Source organism: Rhineura floridana, chromosome 13, assembly GCF_030035675.1.
Source record: "Rhineura floridana isolate rRhiFlo1 chromosome 13, rRhiFlo1.hap2, whole genome shotgun sequence".
NCBI lineage: Eukaryota > Metazoa > Chordata > Lepidosauria > Squamata > Rhineuridae > Rhineura > Rhineura floridana.
The window spans coordinates 7,597,086-7,614,663 of record NC_084492.1 but is presented as its reverse complement, the minus strand read 5'-3'; the positions used below and the strand labels follow the sequence as shown (position 1 = coordinate 7,614,663).

The window sequence follows — 17,578 nt, the reverse complement described above, 5'->3', positions numbered from 1 at the left end:
CGATACTGGAATTGAGGCAGGCTATCAGGGAAAGTGCCTGGATGATGGAAGGTGGGGAGAGTTTCTTCATGTGTACACAGCTTCTGATGTAAAAAAAATCAGAATCCCAGTCCCCTGCTTTAAATGTGAATGGGGCAGAAAGGCTTCCTTCACTGATATAATTTGGTCCTGAGCTTCTGTAAACCAGTGGTGGTGAACTGCTGACCTGCAGGCCTCCCCATTAGGCCCATGGCATGGTTTGGCCCAAACCATGTCCATCTGCCCATCACCAGATGCCACAGGGCAGGTGAGCCTACAGGGCTAAAATCAAAAGCAGGAATTGGGAGTGTGCTCTAAGTGCACTCGGGATTTTTCCTTTCCAGCTGTTGGTAGAATTCAGAGCTTTTTGAATCTGGTGCCTTTTTCTGTCACCACAGGGAAAAACACACACCATATTATGGCTGGAAAGGAAGACTCAGGAACACACTTATGAGTGTAGGGAAGCTTTAAAAATAAATAAATAAGCGGAGGAGCATTCAGACGTTCAACACAGCCCCTCCACCTACAGCCTGAAATGGTACAGATTGTCCTGGCTGAAGCTGAAGAACTCAAGACTCAAACACAGTTGTGGTTTTTTCTTTTACTGTAGTAAGAGAGAGCTTCAGTTCAGTGCACTTCATGAATCTATTTATGCTTACTCAGAACACGGCATCTCTCTAGAACTAGTTAAATGTGACTTTGCAACTCTAAGACATCAACTCAGCCACCGCTCCCCTCCTGAGTCAGCTTAAGTGAGGCTGGGCGGTCTTCCTGCTTCCGTGTGCCAACTGTCAATCCTGTGAGCGCGGGCGTAAGCAAAGGCTCAGCCTTACTGAGTCTGTTGAATTTCCCGCCTCATTTGTCTCCTGGCGTGAGGCAAAGGTGGGGCATCAGCCACCTTCTTGTCTTCCCCCTCTGACGGTGGGGGGCTGCGAACTGACAGCCTAGGCACGGGAAGTGGGGGTGCCAGGCTGGGAAGCATCTGATGGGCCAGGTTGAACTCCCACAGGGGTGTCTGGAGTTGTGGGGGTACAGCTGTCAAGGACTGGAGCTGGGGAGCCTTCTAAGTCCATTTTGCTACATGGCCTCTCCCCAGGTTGTTCATCCCAGTCTAAGTCCTTGTCCTCTGCCTCACTCTCGTCTGTTTACCCCCTCCCAGCAGGGCTGATGACACAGTCCAGGGGAAGGATTTTCTACTTGATCCCTGTTGAATGTATAAACTGGCTCTCCGCTCTTCTTGAGCTGGACACCATTGTTCAAAATGTGTACCACAAACTGGTCAATTTACACATGTACGGCTTCTTTCCACCCTCAACAACTGCTATATGCTTCTAGTTCAACCTGCAATGCCCAAATTATTTATAAAGCCTAAAAGAGAGAGGATCGACTTTGTACTGAAGGGTGAGGCATGGTTTGTTAACACGACTAAATGCTTCTCTACATGGAGCTGAAAGGATCAAGAAGAAACACATACACATCATAGGAACTGTATAAAACTGAGACTCTCCTGTGTAGAACTGTCAGACACTGGAGCACTGTGTGGGTGTCTGGAACGATGCCTACTTACAACCCCACATGGGGGGGGAATAGACATTATGAATGTGTCAGTCAGCACTGACACAAATCAGTCATGCAGGATATGGTCTTCCCCACAACGATGGAGACTGCTGGGTCTGATGTCAGTGGTGCAGTGAATCTGCTCTGGGTTTTAGTCCAAACTTTTGAGAAGCTGCACCTTGGACAGCTCCTTGAAAGTTTGGACTAATACCCAGGGTAGGGGATTCACTGCCCCACTAACACCAGAGCCATCAGTCCCCATTGCCCCATGATATTGGTGCAAAACCCACCGCACAGCACTTCCGTTGCAGTTTGGCCATTATGCACAGATACAGCACGGATTGCAGGGAACAGCCCACTGCAATGGTTATCTGATGGTGTGCACAGCTTAAAGTAGAGATCATAGAATCATAGAATAGCAGAGTTGGAAGGGGCCTGTAAGGCCATCGAGTCCAACCCCCTGCTCAATGCAGGAATCCAACTTAAAGCATACCCAGCAGATGGCTGTCCAGCTGCCTCTTGAACGCATCTAGGGTTGGAGAGCCCACCACCTAGCCCACCACGTCCCTAGGTCATTGGTTCAATTGTCATACCGCTCTAACAGTTAAGAGGTTTTTCCTGATGTTCAGCTGAAATCTGGTTTCCTGTAACTTGAGCCCATTATTCATATCCTGTACTCTGGGACGATCAAGAAGAGATGCACTCAGGTCCTGCTTGCGGGCTTCCCATGAACATCTGGTTGGCCACTGTGAGAACCAGATGTTGGATCAATGGACTACTGGCCTGATCTAGCAGGCTCTTATGTTCTTAAGAATCACTATGTGGCCCTCAGAAGATTTGCCATGAGAAAAGGTAGCCTCCAGGCTGGACAAGGTTCCTCATCCCTGGCTGAAGGCATGGTCTTGCGCTAGGGATGGAAACATTCATCAATTTCAGTTCTCTCAGTTTCTCATTTGTGCAATCTTAAATTCAGTTTTGCAGCAATTTGCAATTTTTAAAAAAAACCCTCATGAAAATTATTTAGCATTTTAGTGCAAATTTCTCCTACTAAACACATGTTGTATGCAGTTTTGACCTAACATACCCATTTTGCAAGCAATATCTCCTAATATAATCCATGTTTGTATGTTATTTTTACTAATGTATAAATTTTTCTGCACATATCCCCCTAATATAAACATTTTTTTAAACCTTGTTTGGTTGGAGAAGTGTATTGCAAAATTCAGATAAGTGCGAATTTCAAAGGATGACTGTTTTGGTTTTCACATTGTTTTGCAAAGCGCGAATTTGATAAATTCGGTTTTAAATTTGAACCGAACCAAGTTTCTCCCCCGTCCCTATCTGTCATCTTGTACAACAACGTTTCTGATTTGTGAAATGCAAGGCAGTTTGAAACACTTAAATCTGTTGTTGCTGGAGTGACAGGAGCCAGAGTTGCTGGCACAAACGTGAACACTGTAGCTTGAAGAAACCAACAAATGCTACATTTGGGAGGAAGATGTTGGCTGCAGTCCCCTGTAAAAAAATGGCAAAACTTAAAAAGAGCCAAGCTCTATTCAGAGATTGAATGCTCACTCAGTTACACGTGGGGGGGGAGGAAAGCAGGGTGAGGCTCCTTCCCTTTGGTTCCACTTCCACATCATCCACACATAGGGGTTGAAGATGGGAGCCTGTTCTACGCCCACACATACACACAGGCTGCATGAGCTCCTGTTTTTGCTGCTACCTTTTGTTGGCACGCTACTTCCCAGTAGCTACACTAAAATCCTGGACACCTGAATTGTTTTCTATGGGGCTGCCTCCACCAGGGAAGACAGCAGAAAAGGCTTAAGAACAGTCTAGACGATGGGTGTATGACTCCAACCTTTTCTTTATCTAACTGCTATATATGCTTTCTTAAATGTCAGCCATTGCTATGATTGTGGGTTAATGATCCTGGCTTGCTGCAATAAACCATGGTTTCAACTAATCACAGTCTCTTTCCATTTCAGATGTAACAAGAAACTCTGCCTAGTTTAGAATGGAAAATGAAAGATTCCAATCTCTGCCTTGGGGTTGCGGCAGAGAAGAAAGGGGGGAAGTGCAGAGTATGCAAGCCCAAAGGCTTTTTACTTCTCCTTTATGTAATGCTAAATGATGGTTTGGCAGCAGCATTTTCTGGCTTCACGCCAAGAACTTTTTAATATTTCCAGGATTGTATAAGAAGGGAGATCAACATAGAGGGGTGCAGAAATCGATGAAACTTTCTTCTGCATAATGTATTTAGGACTGGCATGCAATAAGAAGAAAACAAGCACACAGATAGTTGTCTCCATCTAAGATTCCTTGGAGAGTCACTGTCTCTTTTCTCGCTGGAAACAGAAGAAGACACGTTGGTTTGTAAAAGCTCTTGTTTGGATTTTTTTTTTTTTTTTTAGAAATTCCTTTCTTTCTGCTCAACAAGAAGGCAATGCTGACAAATTCTGGAGTCGTGCCTGTCTGTTATTTGTATCCAGATTTCCACTGATGCTCGGCAAAACAAATCAACTTTACAAAATGGCAAACTTCTGGTCAAAGAAGCAGTTGTCAAAAATTTCTAAATGCAGTTTGCCTTTGGCTAGTCACCCCACTGACTGGAAATTTCCTTCCTGTCCTATGGGGAAATACAATGGGTTGTATTCCGCTAAATCCTACTCAGAGTAAACCCACTGGAACACAGGAAGCTGCCTTATACTGAGTCAGACCATTGGTCCATTTTGCTCAATACTGTCTACACTGACTGGCAGCGGCTCTCCAGGGCTTCAGGCACAGAGTCTCTCCCAGCCCTACATGGAGATGCCTGGAATTGAATCTGGGGCCTTCTGCATGCAAGGCAGATGCTCTGTCACTGAGCGATGGCCCCTCCCCAATTTATGAACCTCAGGTAGTCATGTTTATTAACGTCAATGGATCTCCTCTGACTAAGAGTAGCACTGTATACCACCCAAAATAAAGAGAGCCTCCTTTACCACAAAATACTCAGAAGCAAACCCCACTGAGCTCCCTGCGATTTATCCCTAGTAATTGTGCTTAGGATTGTAGAATTTCAGGAGCAATATGCTTGATGGAGGCATGTGGGCTATACAAAAACAGGATTGACTTACCCTCAACAATGTAGTTATGTAGCCAGATCTGATTGGCTCTGTGATGACATCACTAAGTTCAAAAACAAACGGCACTGAAGGATACCTTAGGACTGCCTCATGCTTTACATTCCTGACAGTGCTTTTTTGGGTAAATAATGAGGTGCTGGTACCCACATCTTGATAAGAGTGCCGTGGGCGCCAGCACAAAATGGCTGCCATGGGCAGCACACACACGCCAGTGAGTACTGTCAGGAAAAAAGCCCTCTCCCTGCCCAAACACTGAGGACTTGGGGTTGGGGAGTCACTGCTGGTGATCCTCCATGGCTCGGAGGCATGGCTTGCATCAACCATGAGCTGTGCCTTCAATATTGCGGGCCCAAATATGTGGAACTTCTTCCTGCCTGAGATCAGACATGTCCCCTCACTGTTGAACTTTAGGCACTTAATGAATCCTTTTTTTTTTTTTGCATTTCAGCATGCATTTTAAGTAAGCTCTTCTGATCTTATAGTTAATTTTAACTGATTTTATCTTTTGTAGCCTCACTGTACACACCGCTTAGAAACTATGGTGTAAAAAGCAGTATACAAATAACTGAAATAAAGTTGAACCTAAATGCCAAAACAAGGTAAGATTTTAAATGGAGGTCCTTTGGGAAAATATTGTAGGGCACAGAAAGTCCCTTCCCCCCCCTTTTGTTCTAAGAATGTTTTGTGAAGAACATCACTTTTTCAGCCCTACTGAAAAGACCACACTGGATTCATCCTTATGACAACCAGCACGGTAGGTAATTATTAATCCCATTTTCCAATGGGTCATTACGGAGGTGGGGGACAGACCCTGGATCAGGCAGCATTTAAATCCATGCCTTCAAGATCCATGCCTGTGTTCACTGAACATCCTATAAGATACACTGAAGGAGGAACAGACTGCTGTGGAACACTCTTTCATCAGAGATGCGGTGGGCATCCTCGTTTTTGATTTTCAGGCGCCTCTTGAAGACTTTTTTGTGCCAATAGGCCTATGCTGCTGTTTAAAATGTCTTTCGAACAACCGGTCATTTTAATTATTGTTTTGTATTGCTTTTAAATGTTTTCATGTTGCTGTACACCACCCTGATGCTTTCCCAGAGGGCAGTATATATAAATATATAAACATATATAAACAGAACATCACCTGCAGGTCCTGCAATATAGTTTACATCATCGAGTGCAAAAGACCAGGATGTCATATCCAATACGTAGGAAAGACCACAACTGACCTACGCACGCGATTCAGGAACCACAAGTTGGCAATTTTGACAAAAAAAGTGGAGCAACCAGTTGCAAAGCATTTTAACATTGAGGGTCACCGCCTGTTGGACTTTTCCATCAGAGCGATAGAGATGCCAGCAGATCCAGCAGCATTGACCAAAAGGGAGAACTTTTGGATTTACTCTCTGGACACATTGGCACCACATGGCCTGAACCTGGAGGACAATACCAGCATCACTTAGCTTCTGCTAATGCACCCCCTCTGAGCATTCCATCCTCAAAGCTCTATAACTGCCACCTTGGTAACAGCATTTGTATGTTGGCAGCTGATGAAGGCGGAAGCTGAAACGTTTTGTTAATATAATAAAAACCTCTGGTTAATCACAATTACGTTCATATATATATATATATATATACACACACATATATTTATAAATAAATAAAATAAACTATCGGGGCTAAATCCATTGATCAAAGTATTGCGTGCTTGTGAAGTGTTGGAGATTGCAAGCATGGGCCCAGAAAGCAAAGGCTTAAAAGAAAATGGACAGATGGTTTCTGCCCATTCTAGGCTTATAACACCATCACAAAAATCTAGAGATGGCAACATTCATGTTTTGCTTTATAATGCACTTCAGGTTATTATGTAAGAAGAAGAATGTGTCCTCTCCTGTGGCACCTCAAAAGATGAAGGACTTTATTGCAGCATAACATTTGTGGACTCTGTCAGATCTTAGCTGGGAGCTAAGGGAAAGGGCCATAGCTCGTCTGCTTTGCATGCCCAAGGTCCCTGCTGCGATACCCGGCATCTCCAGGAAGGGCCACAAAAGACCCCTGCCTGAAACCTTGCCTGGAGAGCTGCTGCCAGTTAGTGTAGACAATACTGAGCTAGACGGACCGATTGTCTGCCTCAGTACATGGCACCATATCACATACAAAGGGGTAAATTTGATTAGTTTATGAACACTATAAAAGTGTGAATTAGGTATCCATGTAGATCAGCCTTCACCAACCTGCCCCCTTCCAGATGTTTTGGACTACAACTCCCATCAGCCCCAGCCAGCGCAGCCATATGATGCTGGAGTTGATGAGAGCTGTAGTCCAAAACAAGTGGAGGACGCCCGTTTGGCAAAGGCTATGCGGATAGGTATCTGCCAACTGAGGACAGCACAATGAATGTGATGGTGGGTTGGAAGCTGGTCCATTAGGGCAAATGGGGCACTGCATCATCAGCCCCAGTCTGCCCTCAGCTAGCCCCTACTTGCCAGCCTGCCTCCTTCCTAGCAACCAGCCCGGGGGTGGCCCTGGCAGCCAGCTTCCTCCTCCTTAGTCTCAGTCTTGCCCTTTGTAGAGCTCAGGGGAGGACGGGGACAAACTAGGACTGACCTGGCATCGACTCTGGTTCCAGCCGCTCTTGGCCGCCTTCCTTCTGCCCTACCACTCGCAATGGGCATCAGCCACCGCTGGGGGATTCTGATCCACAAAGATTATAGGCACAGCTCACAGGCAAGGTACCACAAGGCTCTTTTGTTGTTTCAAAAAGTGTTTGACAAGGTACCTCACCAAAGACTTCTGAGGAAGCTTAGCAGTCATGGAATAAGAGGAGAGGTCCTCTTGTGGATAAGGAATTGGTTAAGAAGCAGAAAGCAGAGAGTAGGAATAAATGGACAGTTCTCCCAATGGAGGGCTGTAAAAAGTGGAGTCCCTCAAGGATCGGCATTGGGACCTGTACTTTTCAACTTGTTCATTAATGACCTAGAATTAGGAGTGAGCAGTGAAGTGGCCAAGTTTGCTGACGACACTAACTTGTTCAGGGTTGTTAAAACAAAAAGGGATTGCGAAGAGCTCCAAAAAGATCTCTCCAAACTGAGTGAATGGGTGGAAAAATGGCAAATGCAATTCAATATAAACAAGTGTAAAATTATGCATATTGGAGCAAAAAATCTGAATTTCACATATACGCTCATGGGGTCTGAACTGGAGTTGACAGACCAGGAGAGAGACCTCAGGGTTGTAGTGGACAGCATGATGAAAATGTCGACCCAGTGTGCGGCAGCTGTGAAAAAGGCAAATTCCATGCTAGCGATAATTAGGAAAGGTATTGAAAATAAAACAGCCGATATCATAATGCCGTTGTATAAATCTATGGTGCGGCCGCATTTGGAATACTGTGTACAGTTCTGGTCGCCTCATCTCAAAAAGGATATTATACAGCTGGAAAAGGTTCAGAAGAGGGCAACCAGAATGATCAAGGGGATGGAGCGACTCCCTTACGAGGAAAGGTTGCAGCATTTGGGGCTTTTTAGTTTAGAGAAAAGGCGGGTCAGAGGAGACATGATAGAAGTGTATAAAATTATGCATGGCATTGAGAAAGTGGATAGAGAAAAGTTCTTCTCCCTCTCTCATAATACTAGAACTCGTGGACATTCAAAGAAGCTGAATGTTGGAAGATTCAGGACAGACAAAAGGAAGTACTTCTTTACTCAGCGCATAGTTAAACTATGGAATTTGCTCCCACAAGATGCAGTAATGGCCACCAGCTTGGATGGCTTTAAAAGAAGATTAGACAAATTCATGGAGGTCAGGGCTATCAATGGCTACTAGCCATGATGGCTGTGCTCTGCCACCCTAGTCAGAGGCAGCATGCTTCTGAAAACCAGTTGCCGGAAGCCTCAGGAGGGGAGAGTGTTCTTGCACTCGGGTCTTGCTTGCGGGCTTCCCCCAGGCACCTGGTTGGCCACTGTGAGAACAGGATGCTGGACTAGATGGGCCACTGGCCTGATCCAGCAGGCTCTTCTTATGTTCTTATGTTCTTATGCAGTGAGACTACTCATCATGACTACTGCTCTGCAATTCTGATGCATTTTCCTTAGCAAGCCTCATTTTAAGAAACAGAATAAATATTTCTAATTTTGGGTTGTCCACCTTGCTCAAAACAATCTGGCAACAGCAGGATCTTATATATTTTCCTGGAGGTATGTCCTACTGATTTGCATGGGGCTTACTCCCAAGTAAGTGTGCAGTATGAGAGACTTTCTAATTTATTTATTTCTGCTAAATAAAAGATCTGTCAGGATTAGCCAAGACTTAGGGTCCGCCGTTTGTTTCCCTTGTCGTGAGCCATCGAAGGCTTGTGGCCGGAGGGCAAAAAGGTTAATATTTTAATCTCACCTTCCCTACAAGGAGCTCAAGGTGATATACATGGTTCTCCTCCTCCTCCTCCATTTTACCCTCACAACAACCCTGTGGGGTAGGTTAGGCTTGAGGAGCAGTGACTGGCGTAAGGTCACCCAGCAAGCTTTATGGCTGAGTGGGGATTTGAACCCTGGTCTCCCAGGACCTGGTCCAACACTCTAACCACTACACCATGCTGGCTCTTCAGGCAGCAGCATGGCTCCACTGCCCAGACAGCCTATAGCAGGGGTAGCCAATGTCCCCTCCAGATGTTGCCTACCACTATCCCTGACCATTGATCTTGCTTGCTAGGGATGGTGGTGGTAGTAGTAGTAGTAGTAGTAGTAGTATGTACCTGCCCTTCACCCTGAGGTCCTAGGGTGGCTTACAATAGATTAAAACAACATAAAATCACAAAAATAGGATGGATCCTAAAAATACACATGTCAGATGCAGCCTTTCCCAACCGTTGGATCCCCAGATGTTGCTGGACTACAATTCCCATCATTCCTGACATCATGCTGGCTGGGGCTGATGGGAGTTGTAGTCCAGCAACATCTGGGGACCCAAAGGTTGGGAAAGACTGGCCACTAGGTTAAAGAGGTACATCTTCAGCATTTGCCAAAAACTGTACGGTGAAGTTGCCAGATGCACCTCTGTGGGGAGGGAGTTCATAACTTAGAGGCTGCCACGGAGAATACCCTCTCCCAGGCCACCATCGTCCCCCGAAATTCTGAGGGCGGCGGAACTACTAAGAGCGAGCCCTGGGAGTTAGAGTCCAAGCATATCTAGTAAGCCCCTTGTTGGCTATACCTGGCCTATTGGTTCTCCCTGATCTGGCTTAGCTATAAATGTTTCCAGGTCAGGTCTGGCCATTGCCTACGCAACAGTGCAATTTAGGCCTTGCTCTCCCTCTTTGCCTCTAGGCAGCCTGTTTTCCACCTCCTAGAATTATGCTCATTTCGAGTCCATACCTGAGCTTCAAAATGCCTCCTATTCCGTTTGGTCACCCCATTTCTTCACCAGGGCTGAATCTTCAACCCAATGGCTCTTGGCAAGGCAACCCCACCCCTCAATCAAGCAAGCATTCCAGGATGGCCCCTGTCTTGGCTGCCTACAGAGGATGGGGGAGAAATACGTTTCGGTTTGAATTCTAAGGCAAACCTACATAATTCACACTTCCCAAAGCATCACACGAACTGAAATGCAGCTATTTTAAATTCTCCAAATTTTGCAATGCACTTCTCCAACCAAATAACGTGTACAAAAATTAGGGGGAAGTGGGCATTAAAATGCATAACTAGTGAATATAACATACAAGAATGCATTATGTTAGGAAAAATTGCTTGCAAAAATGTGTATATTCAGAGAACTTTACACTAAAATGCAGACAAATTTTCCTGAGCGCTCTTTAAAAAAAACCAGAAACTGATACAAAACATGGAGAAATGAGCTCAGGATTGAAAAAAATGAGAAACAGAGAGAAACTGAACTGGACAGATTTAGGCTGTGGGCACGCTAGTGACTTCAAAAGCAGCAAGAATTGTTTTTTCTGACTGCGTTTTGAAGCCACTCTGCTGGACACACCTCCCTTCCCCACTGCTGACTTCAGACCTTTCAGGACCGCCCACAGCAAAGTGTTGGGCCAATCACTGTCTGTGCCTGAGCCTGCAGCAAAGTGTTTCCATTGGCCACACCTGGAAGACAAACAGGTTGGTCGACCAATCAGTTGCAAAATCTGCCCAAAGGTTCTTTTTTTTAAAGCACTCAAGCTGATCCAACCAGAGTTTTAGCATAAAATGTGGCAGAGTTTGACTAATGTTGTGTGCCATTTTCAGCAAAGAGAGGCGGAGACGCTCTGGAACAGGCACAACAGCGTGTCTTTACCCTTATCCATCCCTACATATGGCACAGTGCTGACATAAATGCCAATTCATATGTTACTGTATAGGAAGGATTGCCTGGGGTCAGTCCTGGCCTCATTTACCCACCCTGACCACTATTATTGTCATTGTTATTGTTATTATGGTTATTATTTATTACATTTGTATACCGCCCCATAGCCAAAGCTCTCTGGGCGGTTTACAACAATTAAAAACATTAAAAACAAATATACAAATATACAAATTTAAAAACACTTTTTAGAAGAGGAAAGTCTTGACCTGGCGCAAAAGAGATAACAGTGTTGGTGCCAGGCGCACCTAATCAAGGAGATCATTCCATAATTTGGGGGCCACCACTGAGAAAGCCCTCTCCTTTGTTGCCGTCCTCCGACCTTCCCTTGGAGTAGGCACCCGGAGGAGGGCCTTTGATGTTGAGCGTAGTGTACGGGTGGGTTCGTATCGGGAGAGGCGTTCCATCAGGTATTGTGGTCCTAAGTCATGTAAGGCTTTATAGGTTAAAACCAGCACCTTGAATCGAGCTCAGAAACATACAGGCAGCCAATGCAAGCAGGCCAGAATCGGTTTTATATGTTCGAACCGTCTGGTCCCTGTTACCAATCTGGCCGCTGCATTTTGCAGAAGCTGCAGCTTCCGAACCGTCTTCAAAGGCAGCCCCACGTAGAGCGCATTGCAGTCATCTAACTTGGAGGTTACCAGAGCATGGACAACTGAAGCCAGGTTATTGCAAGAAAACCATTTGCTTTTCCTATTCCATGTCCTCCCTTTTTTAAAAAAAGAGGGAGGACTGCAGCTCAGTGCTAGAGCGCCCACCTTGCCTGCAGAATGTCCCAAGTTCAACCCCCAGCATCTCCAACTAGGGCTGGGAGAGACCCCTGCCTGAACGCTGGAGAGCCACTGCCAATCAGTGTAAACAATATTGAGCTAGATGGATCAGTCGTCTGATTCAGTATAAGACAGCTATGTTCCTGGAGGGATCTCTGGGTGAGAGGTGCATGCATGTGTGCACATGCCAGTGGTGCATGTGCCCCAAAATGGGTGTGGCCTCCTCATGCTGCTGCCTACCAGCAGACAGGACATACGCACACAGGATGCATGCACACATCTATCCGCCCAGTCCAGCACTGTGTCTGCTTAAGCTTTTTCCTTCCTGCCACCTCTGCCAAAATCACGAGATCTTGGGGGTGGGGATGGGATGGATTGCTTGTGGGCAAGATCAGGCTCCCAGACTGGGCGGTGGTGGTTTGCAACCCCTACATTAGAGAACTAATATGTGAATTAGACCATTGATGTGTACCTATAATGTTTATTTTACAAGTTGAGGACAAGAGGTCTTTTCATTGCTCCCATAGGCACCTGAAAGCAAGATGTGTATTCAAACAGAAACCCTTGACAGAAGGGCACCATCATCTCAGGAGGCATACAGCCAGGAATGTTATACTCATGAATTCAGCTGTAGAGTTTGAAGCCTACAGATGCAACTGTGTTAGGGTGGGGAGGAAGAGCTTCAGTTCTCAACTAAATATTGCAAATATGTTTTGTCTCTGCTACTTTTTCCAGCAGCTTCCAAACCCCAGACGCACAGCCAGAACAACTCTCAGATGTTTTTGGTGGTGCCTCTTTTAAAGGCGCCCAGGAGAACTAACGGCACATCTCCCATGACTGCTGCAAAATCATGCAGAGATCATCCTTCCTCTGGAGGAAGGTGACTTGATCCCTCCATCCCCCCTTAAACAGATTTAGAATAGTGGTTCCCTGTGGACCATTTGAAAATTTCTAACAGTCTAAGTGGTCCACCAAGACTATTATTTTCCTGCCTGTTGTAGCAACTGCAATTCCACATAATTAAAAAAAAACACGATATAAGAAATGAAGGAAGCATTAAAAATACAATAAAAATTAGTATGAATATTCAAAGCGATGAATGCACCATCAATCACAAAATCCACAGACTCACCGCAGACCACCTGAATGAAGCTTGCAGACCACTGATGGTCCATAGACCACAGTTTGGAACCCCCCAATTTAGAAAATGGTTTCAACATTATTTATTTACATATAACTGTTGCACTACAGACAGCATTGCAGAATTTTTTGGGGGTCATATTGATTTTTGCATTCACAGTACATGTGATTTTGCACAGACTGGTAGGGAACCTCAGGCTCAAAAAGCAAATGCAGCCCTCAGGGACTCTCTGTCTGGCCCCTGGAAGTCTCCCTAGCCACACCTCTCACTAGCCCTGCTTTGCACCCCAAGTGATTTTGTCTGGCTGAAATGTGGCTTTAAATGTCAACTGAATCAAATTTCTCTCTCATCCCCAACACACACACACATACAATTTTCTAAGTGCTTGGGGACATCTCAGCTTCTCTTTATTAAAAAAAAAAAGATCAGGTTCTCAGTACTGTGGAACATGGACAGAGCAATATGCTGCTGCAAAACATTGATATTTGCATCACTCAGGATGACAGTTCATTAATGCCAAGAAAGTACCCTGCTTACCTCTGTTCTATGGACCAGCATCCATTTCCCATCATCTCCTGGTTTATAAAACTCTAAAAATGGGTCTGATTTTCCAAACAAGTCCTGAAAGGGAGGGGGGGGGAACAGAGTAACGGTTATAAAATGATTCCTGTTCAGCTGCCTCAGATCACCACCAGGTAGTCATTAGGAGGAGAGAGAAAGACTATCCTTTTAAGCTATAAATCTGAAGCACCTAATGACTCTTGTTGCATTCTCCTGGCGCTACAATTTGAATGAATAAGAAATGAAGGTTTGTCAGTCTTGACATACTAAGCACAAGTAGACAGTAAACATCTACAGACCGTTTGACTTCCCCAAAGCAACAAATGTTTTTGAGAATGAAACTGTGTTGGTGCCGATTAGGGATGGGTTCTGCTGGCCAGTGCTGTTTCGAAAGCATTCCGTTGATCTAACAGGCAGTATCAATTCCACTTCGTTCTTTGTCCTCTATCCATTGCTTTTACAGGTCCGATTTTTCCCCTCCTCCAAACTATCAATATTAATATTGACATTTTCAAAGGAACTATCAATATTTTAAAAGGAATTATTGATATTTGAAAGGAAAGTGGCTTTGTGTCCTCCTCCACAATTATAGGCTATTATAGGCTTGGCTTGCTTCCTCCCCACTTGGAGCTTGGATTATTCAAGTGGAGAGGAGTGAGTGAGTGAGTGAGTGAGTGAGAGACAGAGAGACAGACAGACAGACAGAGAGAGAGAGAGAGAGAGAGAGAGAGAAAGAAAGAAAGAGAGAGAGAGAGAGAGAGACAGAGAGAGAGAGAGAGAGACAGAGAGAGAGAGAGAGAGAGAGAGAGAGAGAGAGAGCTGTACTGCTGTGCTGCGCTCTGAGTAAAATCAAGGAACAATATATTTAAGGGAATGTTCAAGAGAGAAAAATCTAGTGTCGGGGAAAAGCTGCTTAAGTTTGGAGCAAACAAGATTGCTCCACAAAGTTGGAGAATATACAGACCATTGAAAAATCCAGTGCAAAATCTGAATTCAGTGGAATTCTTGCCCATTCCTAGTGCCGATATGCAAAAGACTGGCTCCATCATTAAATGCATGTTAGGGATGGGATTCATTGGCCAGTGCCAGTTGGAAAGCATTCTTTCGACCAAACAGGCTGACATCGATTTGAGTTTGTTCTGTATCCACTAGCCGCTGCATTTACAGATCTTTGTGTTTTTTCCGCTCAGAAAAATATTAATATTAATATAGATATTTTTAAGGAAATATCAATATTTTTAAAGGAAATATCAATAAATTATCATTCTTACAACTGATGTTTTAGAGGTGGATTTTTTTTTAAAAAAGTCAAGTTTTCAAAACTAGCCATGAAAATTCATTACATTAAAATCCAATTCTCAGCTATTCAGAATAAGCAACTTAATGGAAAATTTGGTACTAAATCTGAATTTGGTGTAATTCTAGCAGATCCCTAATGCTCATCCTCAACACTTTCAGCAGATACTCTGGGGACTGTGTGGCAATCTGTTGGCTGATTTCAGCCTTCCCCAACCTGGCTGGGGCTGATAGGAGTTGTAGTCCAAAACATCTGAAGGACACCAGATTGGGGGAAGGCTGGCCCATTTAAACAGCTCTGGCTCCAGATTTTGGAGTGTCCTTGGGTAAGCCACCCTTCATGGCCCCCCAACTCTTAGTGAGTCTATCTCCTTATGGAAGCAGGTCTTGTCAGTGAACACTCTATCAGCATGTGGGCCCTTGGCACATGCCCAAGCATGCTGAACCTTGATGCTGGCCCTGTAGGTAAAGGGCCACCTAAAAGTCAACAGCTGCGTCTAGCTGCCAAATAAGATGATACTTGAAAGAGGTGGGTAACTCATGGAGGCTGCAGTCAGGAATGGAAGAGCAGCACGTAGGGGAGCCTGCTTCACCCTTCCTTTTCTTACTATTGTCTGTGGAAAACTGCACACTCTCTCCTCAGCTCTTTTTTCTGATGGAGACATGTGGTTGAACTGATGAGCATTCGAATGTTAAGCGGGCTGTCTGTGAAGAAAGTTACAGAAAATAAATCCTAGGTACCTGGGGTGGGGTGGGGATACATAAAGACCAGAGGTGTCTCAGAGCAAAAAATATACCCAGCAGATTTTTTAAAAAGTATAGAGTGCTCCGCTTACAGCAAAAGCTACCACCCTTGACTTGCACTGCGTGGAACAGCCCTGAAAACAAACTGACTTTCACAAATATTCCTGTGCGGTCTTTTTCAAAAAGCCTTTTAGAGCTTTGCCTCTTAAAGGGCTGCTTGTTTTCAGTAAAGTGTGTATTTATGCACAGGAGTTTCTCAGAACTGCACACAGGGCATGCATCTCTATAGGTACAGATTTATTCATTTCTTAGAAGTCTTTTTATACCATCATTCAATGCCCTTCAATCACATTCCAAGGCAGGCTTACTAAAATAAAACATTAAAAAGTAAATACAGTTTTAAAAAATAAAAGCCACAAAATCATAACAGCAGCATAAAACAGTCAGCAGGATTAAAATGGTGTCCAAAAAACTCAGGAAAATAAAAGGTTGTTTCTTGGCACCTTAAGGAGAATAGGGTAGCAGCCAAATGCCAATAAACAGACACAGCATGTCTTCCGGAGACAGAATATGTGCTCTCTTGAAGGATATGGCTATTTGAGACGCTTTGCTCTTCTTTTATTTAGGCTGCTTTCACACATGGGGCTTATTTGCTTTAATTTAACAGATGAAAAAGGTAGCGCTTCTGTCCCGATTTCTAAAATCCCTTTCACACTGCAGTACCTCTTGCATTAAGGAACAGTAGATTTTTCAGCCAATATACCGGCATTTTGCGCAACTGTCTTTCACACAGCTCGTTTTCATCCCTCACCCATGCACACTGTTCCCTGCTGTGTAGGAGGTCTAAGATCTTGTCCCGTCGCCATGCAAGCCCTCTCCCTTTAGGATCTGACATTTTAAATTGTTTTCGTTGTATCAAGACTGTGTGTGTGGGGGAAATGCTGCTGCTATCTGCGTCAATGCCGGAATGCTGGTACGATGTTTGTCAGGCAAAAAAACCCAAAAACCTGCACTACTAAAGGGCGGGAACACACTGCATGCTGGGATGCCTCTCATGTGAGCAGCAGCGTCTAGCGAAAAACTCCCGCGATCTTCTGGGTTCTCAGCCTTGCTAACTGGTTATTTCTGGTATCATTTATTGCGGAAATTAGCGCTATACTTGCACTACATTCCACCAGAATTCCGGAGCTACCCGGTATGTCGTGTGAAAGCTCAAATATAATGCGCAAATTACCAGGTAAGAAACCGTCAAAATAAATGGAATAAAGTGCAGTGTGAAAGCACCCTTAATAATATATGACAAGTTTCTAGACCTAATGATACAAAAACAGGCAGGCAGGCTCTTAAAAATTTAGAAACCAAAGGAAACTGAAGAGGTTTGGAAAGGGCGAGAAGTTGATGTACCTTGTTAAACTCCCCAGTTTCTGTTTCCCCCTCCCCACCTCTACTGCGTTCCAAGCACAATTTTCAGTTGTTCAGCACTGGCAGAAAAGCCTGCATGTGTGTGTGCATGCACACGTGTGTGTGGACCCTGCTGCATCACACTGACAAACCTGACCCATACTTTGCATTCAGCATCGTGCTTTGAGATGTCAAAACAAGCGTTTGCAGCATCCCATAATTGGTTATGTATTGCATCCATATGAATTTATATATTGCAAGGGATTTGGGAACAAGACCCCCAATACCCACCTTTTTATCCAGTTTTCTGCCAGCCATGTTAAGAGTGATCACGCGGTTGTCTGACAGCTCTTGAGCTGCTATCTGAAAAACAATTTCATTCATTCTTAGCAAGCCACACATGTTATACATTTCAGCCCTAAAGGATGAAGGAGAGCCAAGAAATCCTCTCTTTTGTGGGGAAACGTATCAGGCTACAGGAAAGAGAGAGGGGTGGGACTGCAGAACTTCATTTGCTTTGCCAAAAGACCAGCATATTTTGGCTCGTCCCCGCCTTCAAATCTTTCCCATTCCATCTGGTCATGACAAGAACTCTGTTACTAAGA

The 17,578-nt window shown here is 44.6% G+C and overlaps 1 protein-coding gene across 2 annotated transcripts in view; it reads right to left on the bottom strand.

The window, feature by feature from the left end:
• CPNE2 (copine 2) overlaps positions 1-17,578 on the bottom strand; it is a 214,690-nt gene that overhangs the window by 59,676 nt on the left and 137,436 nt on the right. For both annotated transcript variants that reach the window (XM_061593744.1, XM_061593745.1), the window contains exons 5-6: positions 17,265-17,336; positions 13,509-13,592 (exon numbers count right to left, since the gene is read on the bottom strand). In XM_061593744.1, the coding sequence (XP_061449728.1) occupies positions 13,509-13,592; positions 17,265-17,336 (156 nt within the window). The remainder of the gene's footprint in view (positions 1-13,508; positions 13,593-17,264; positions 17,337-17,578) is intronic.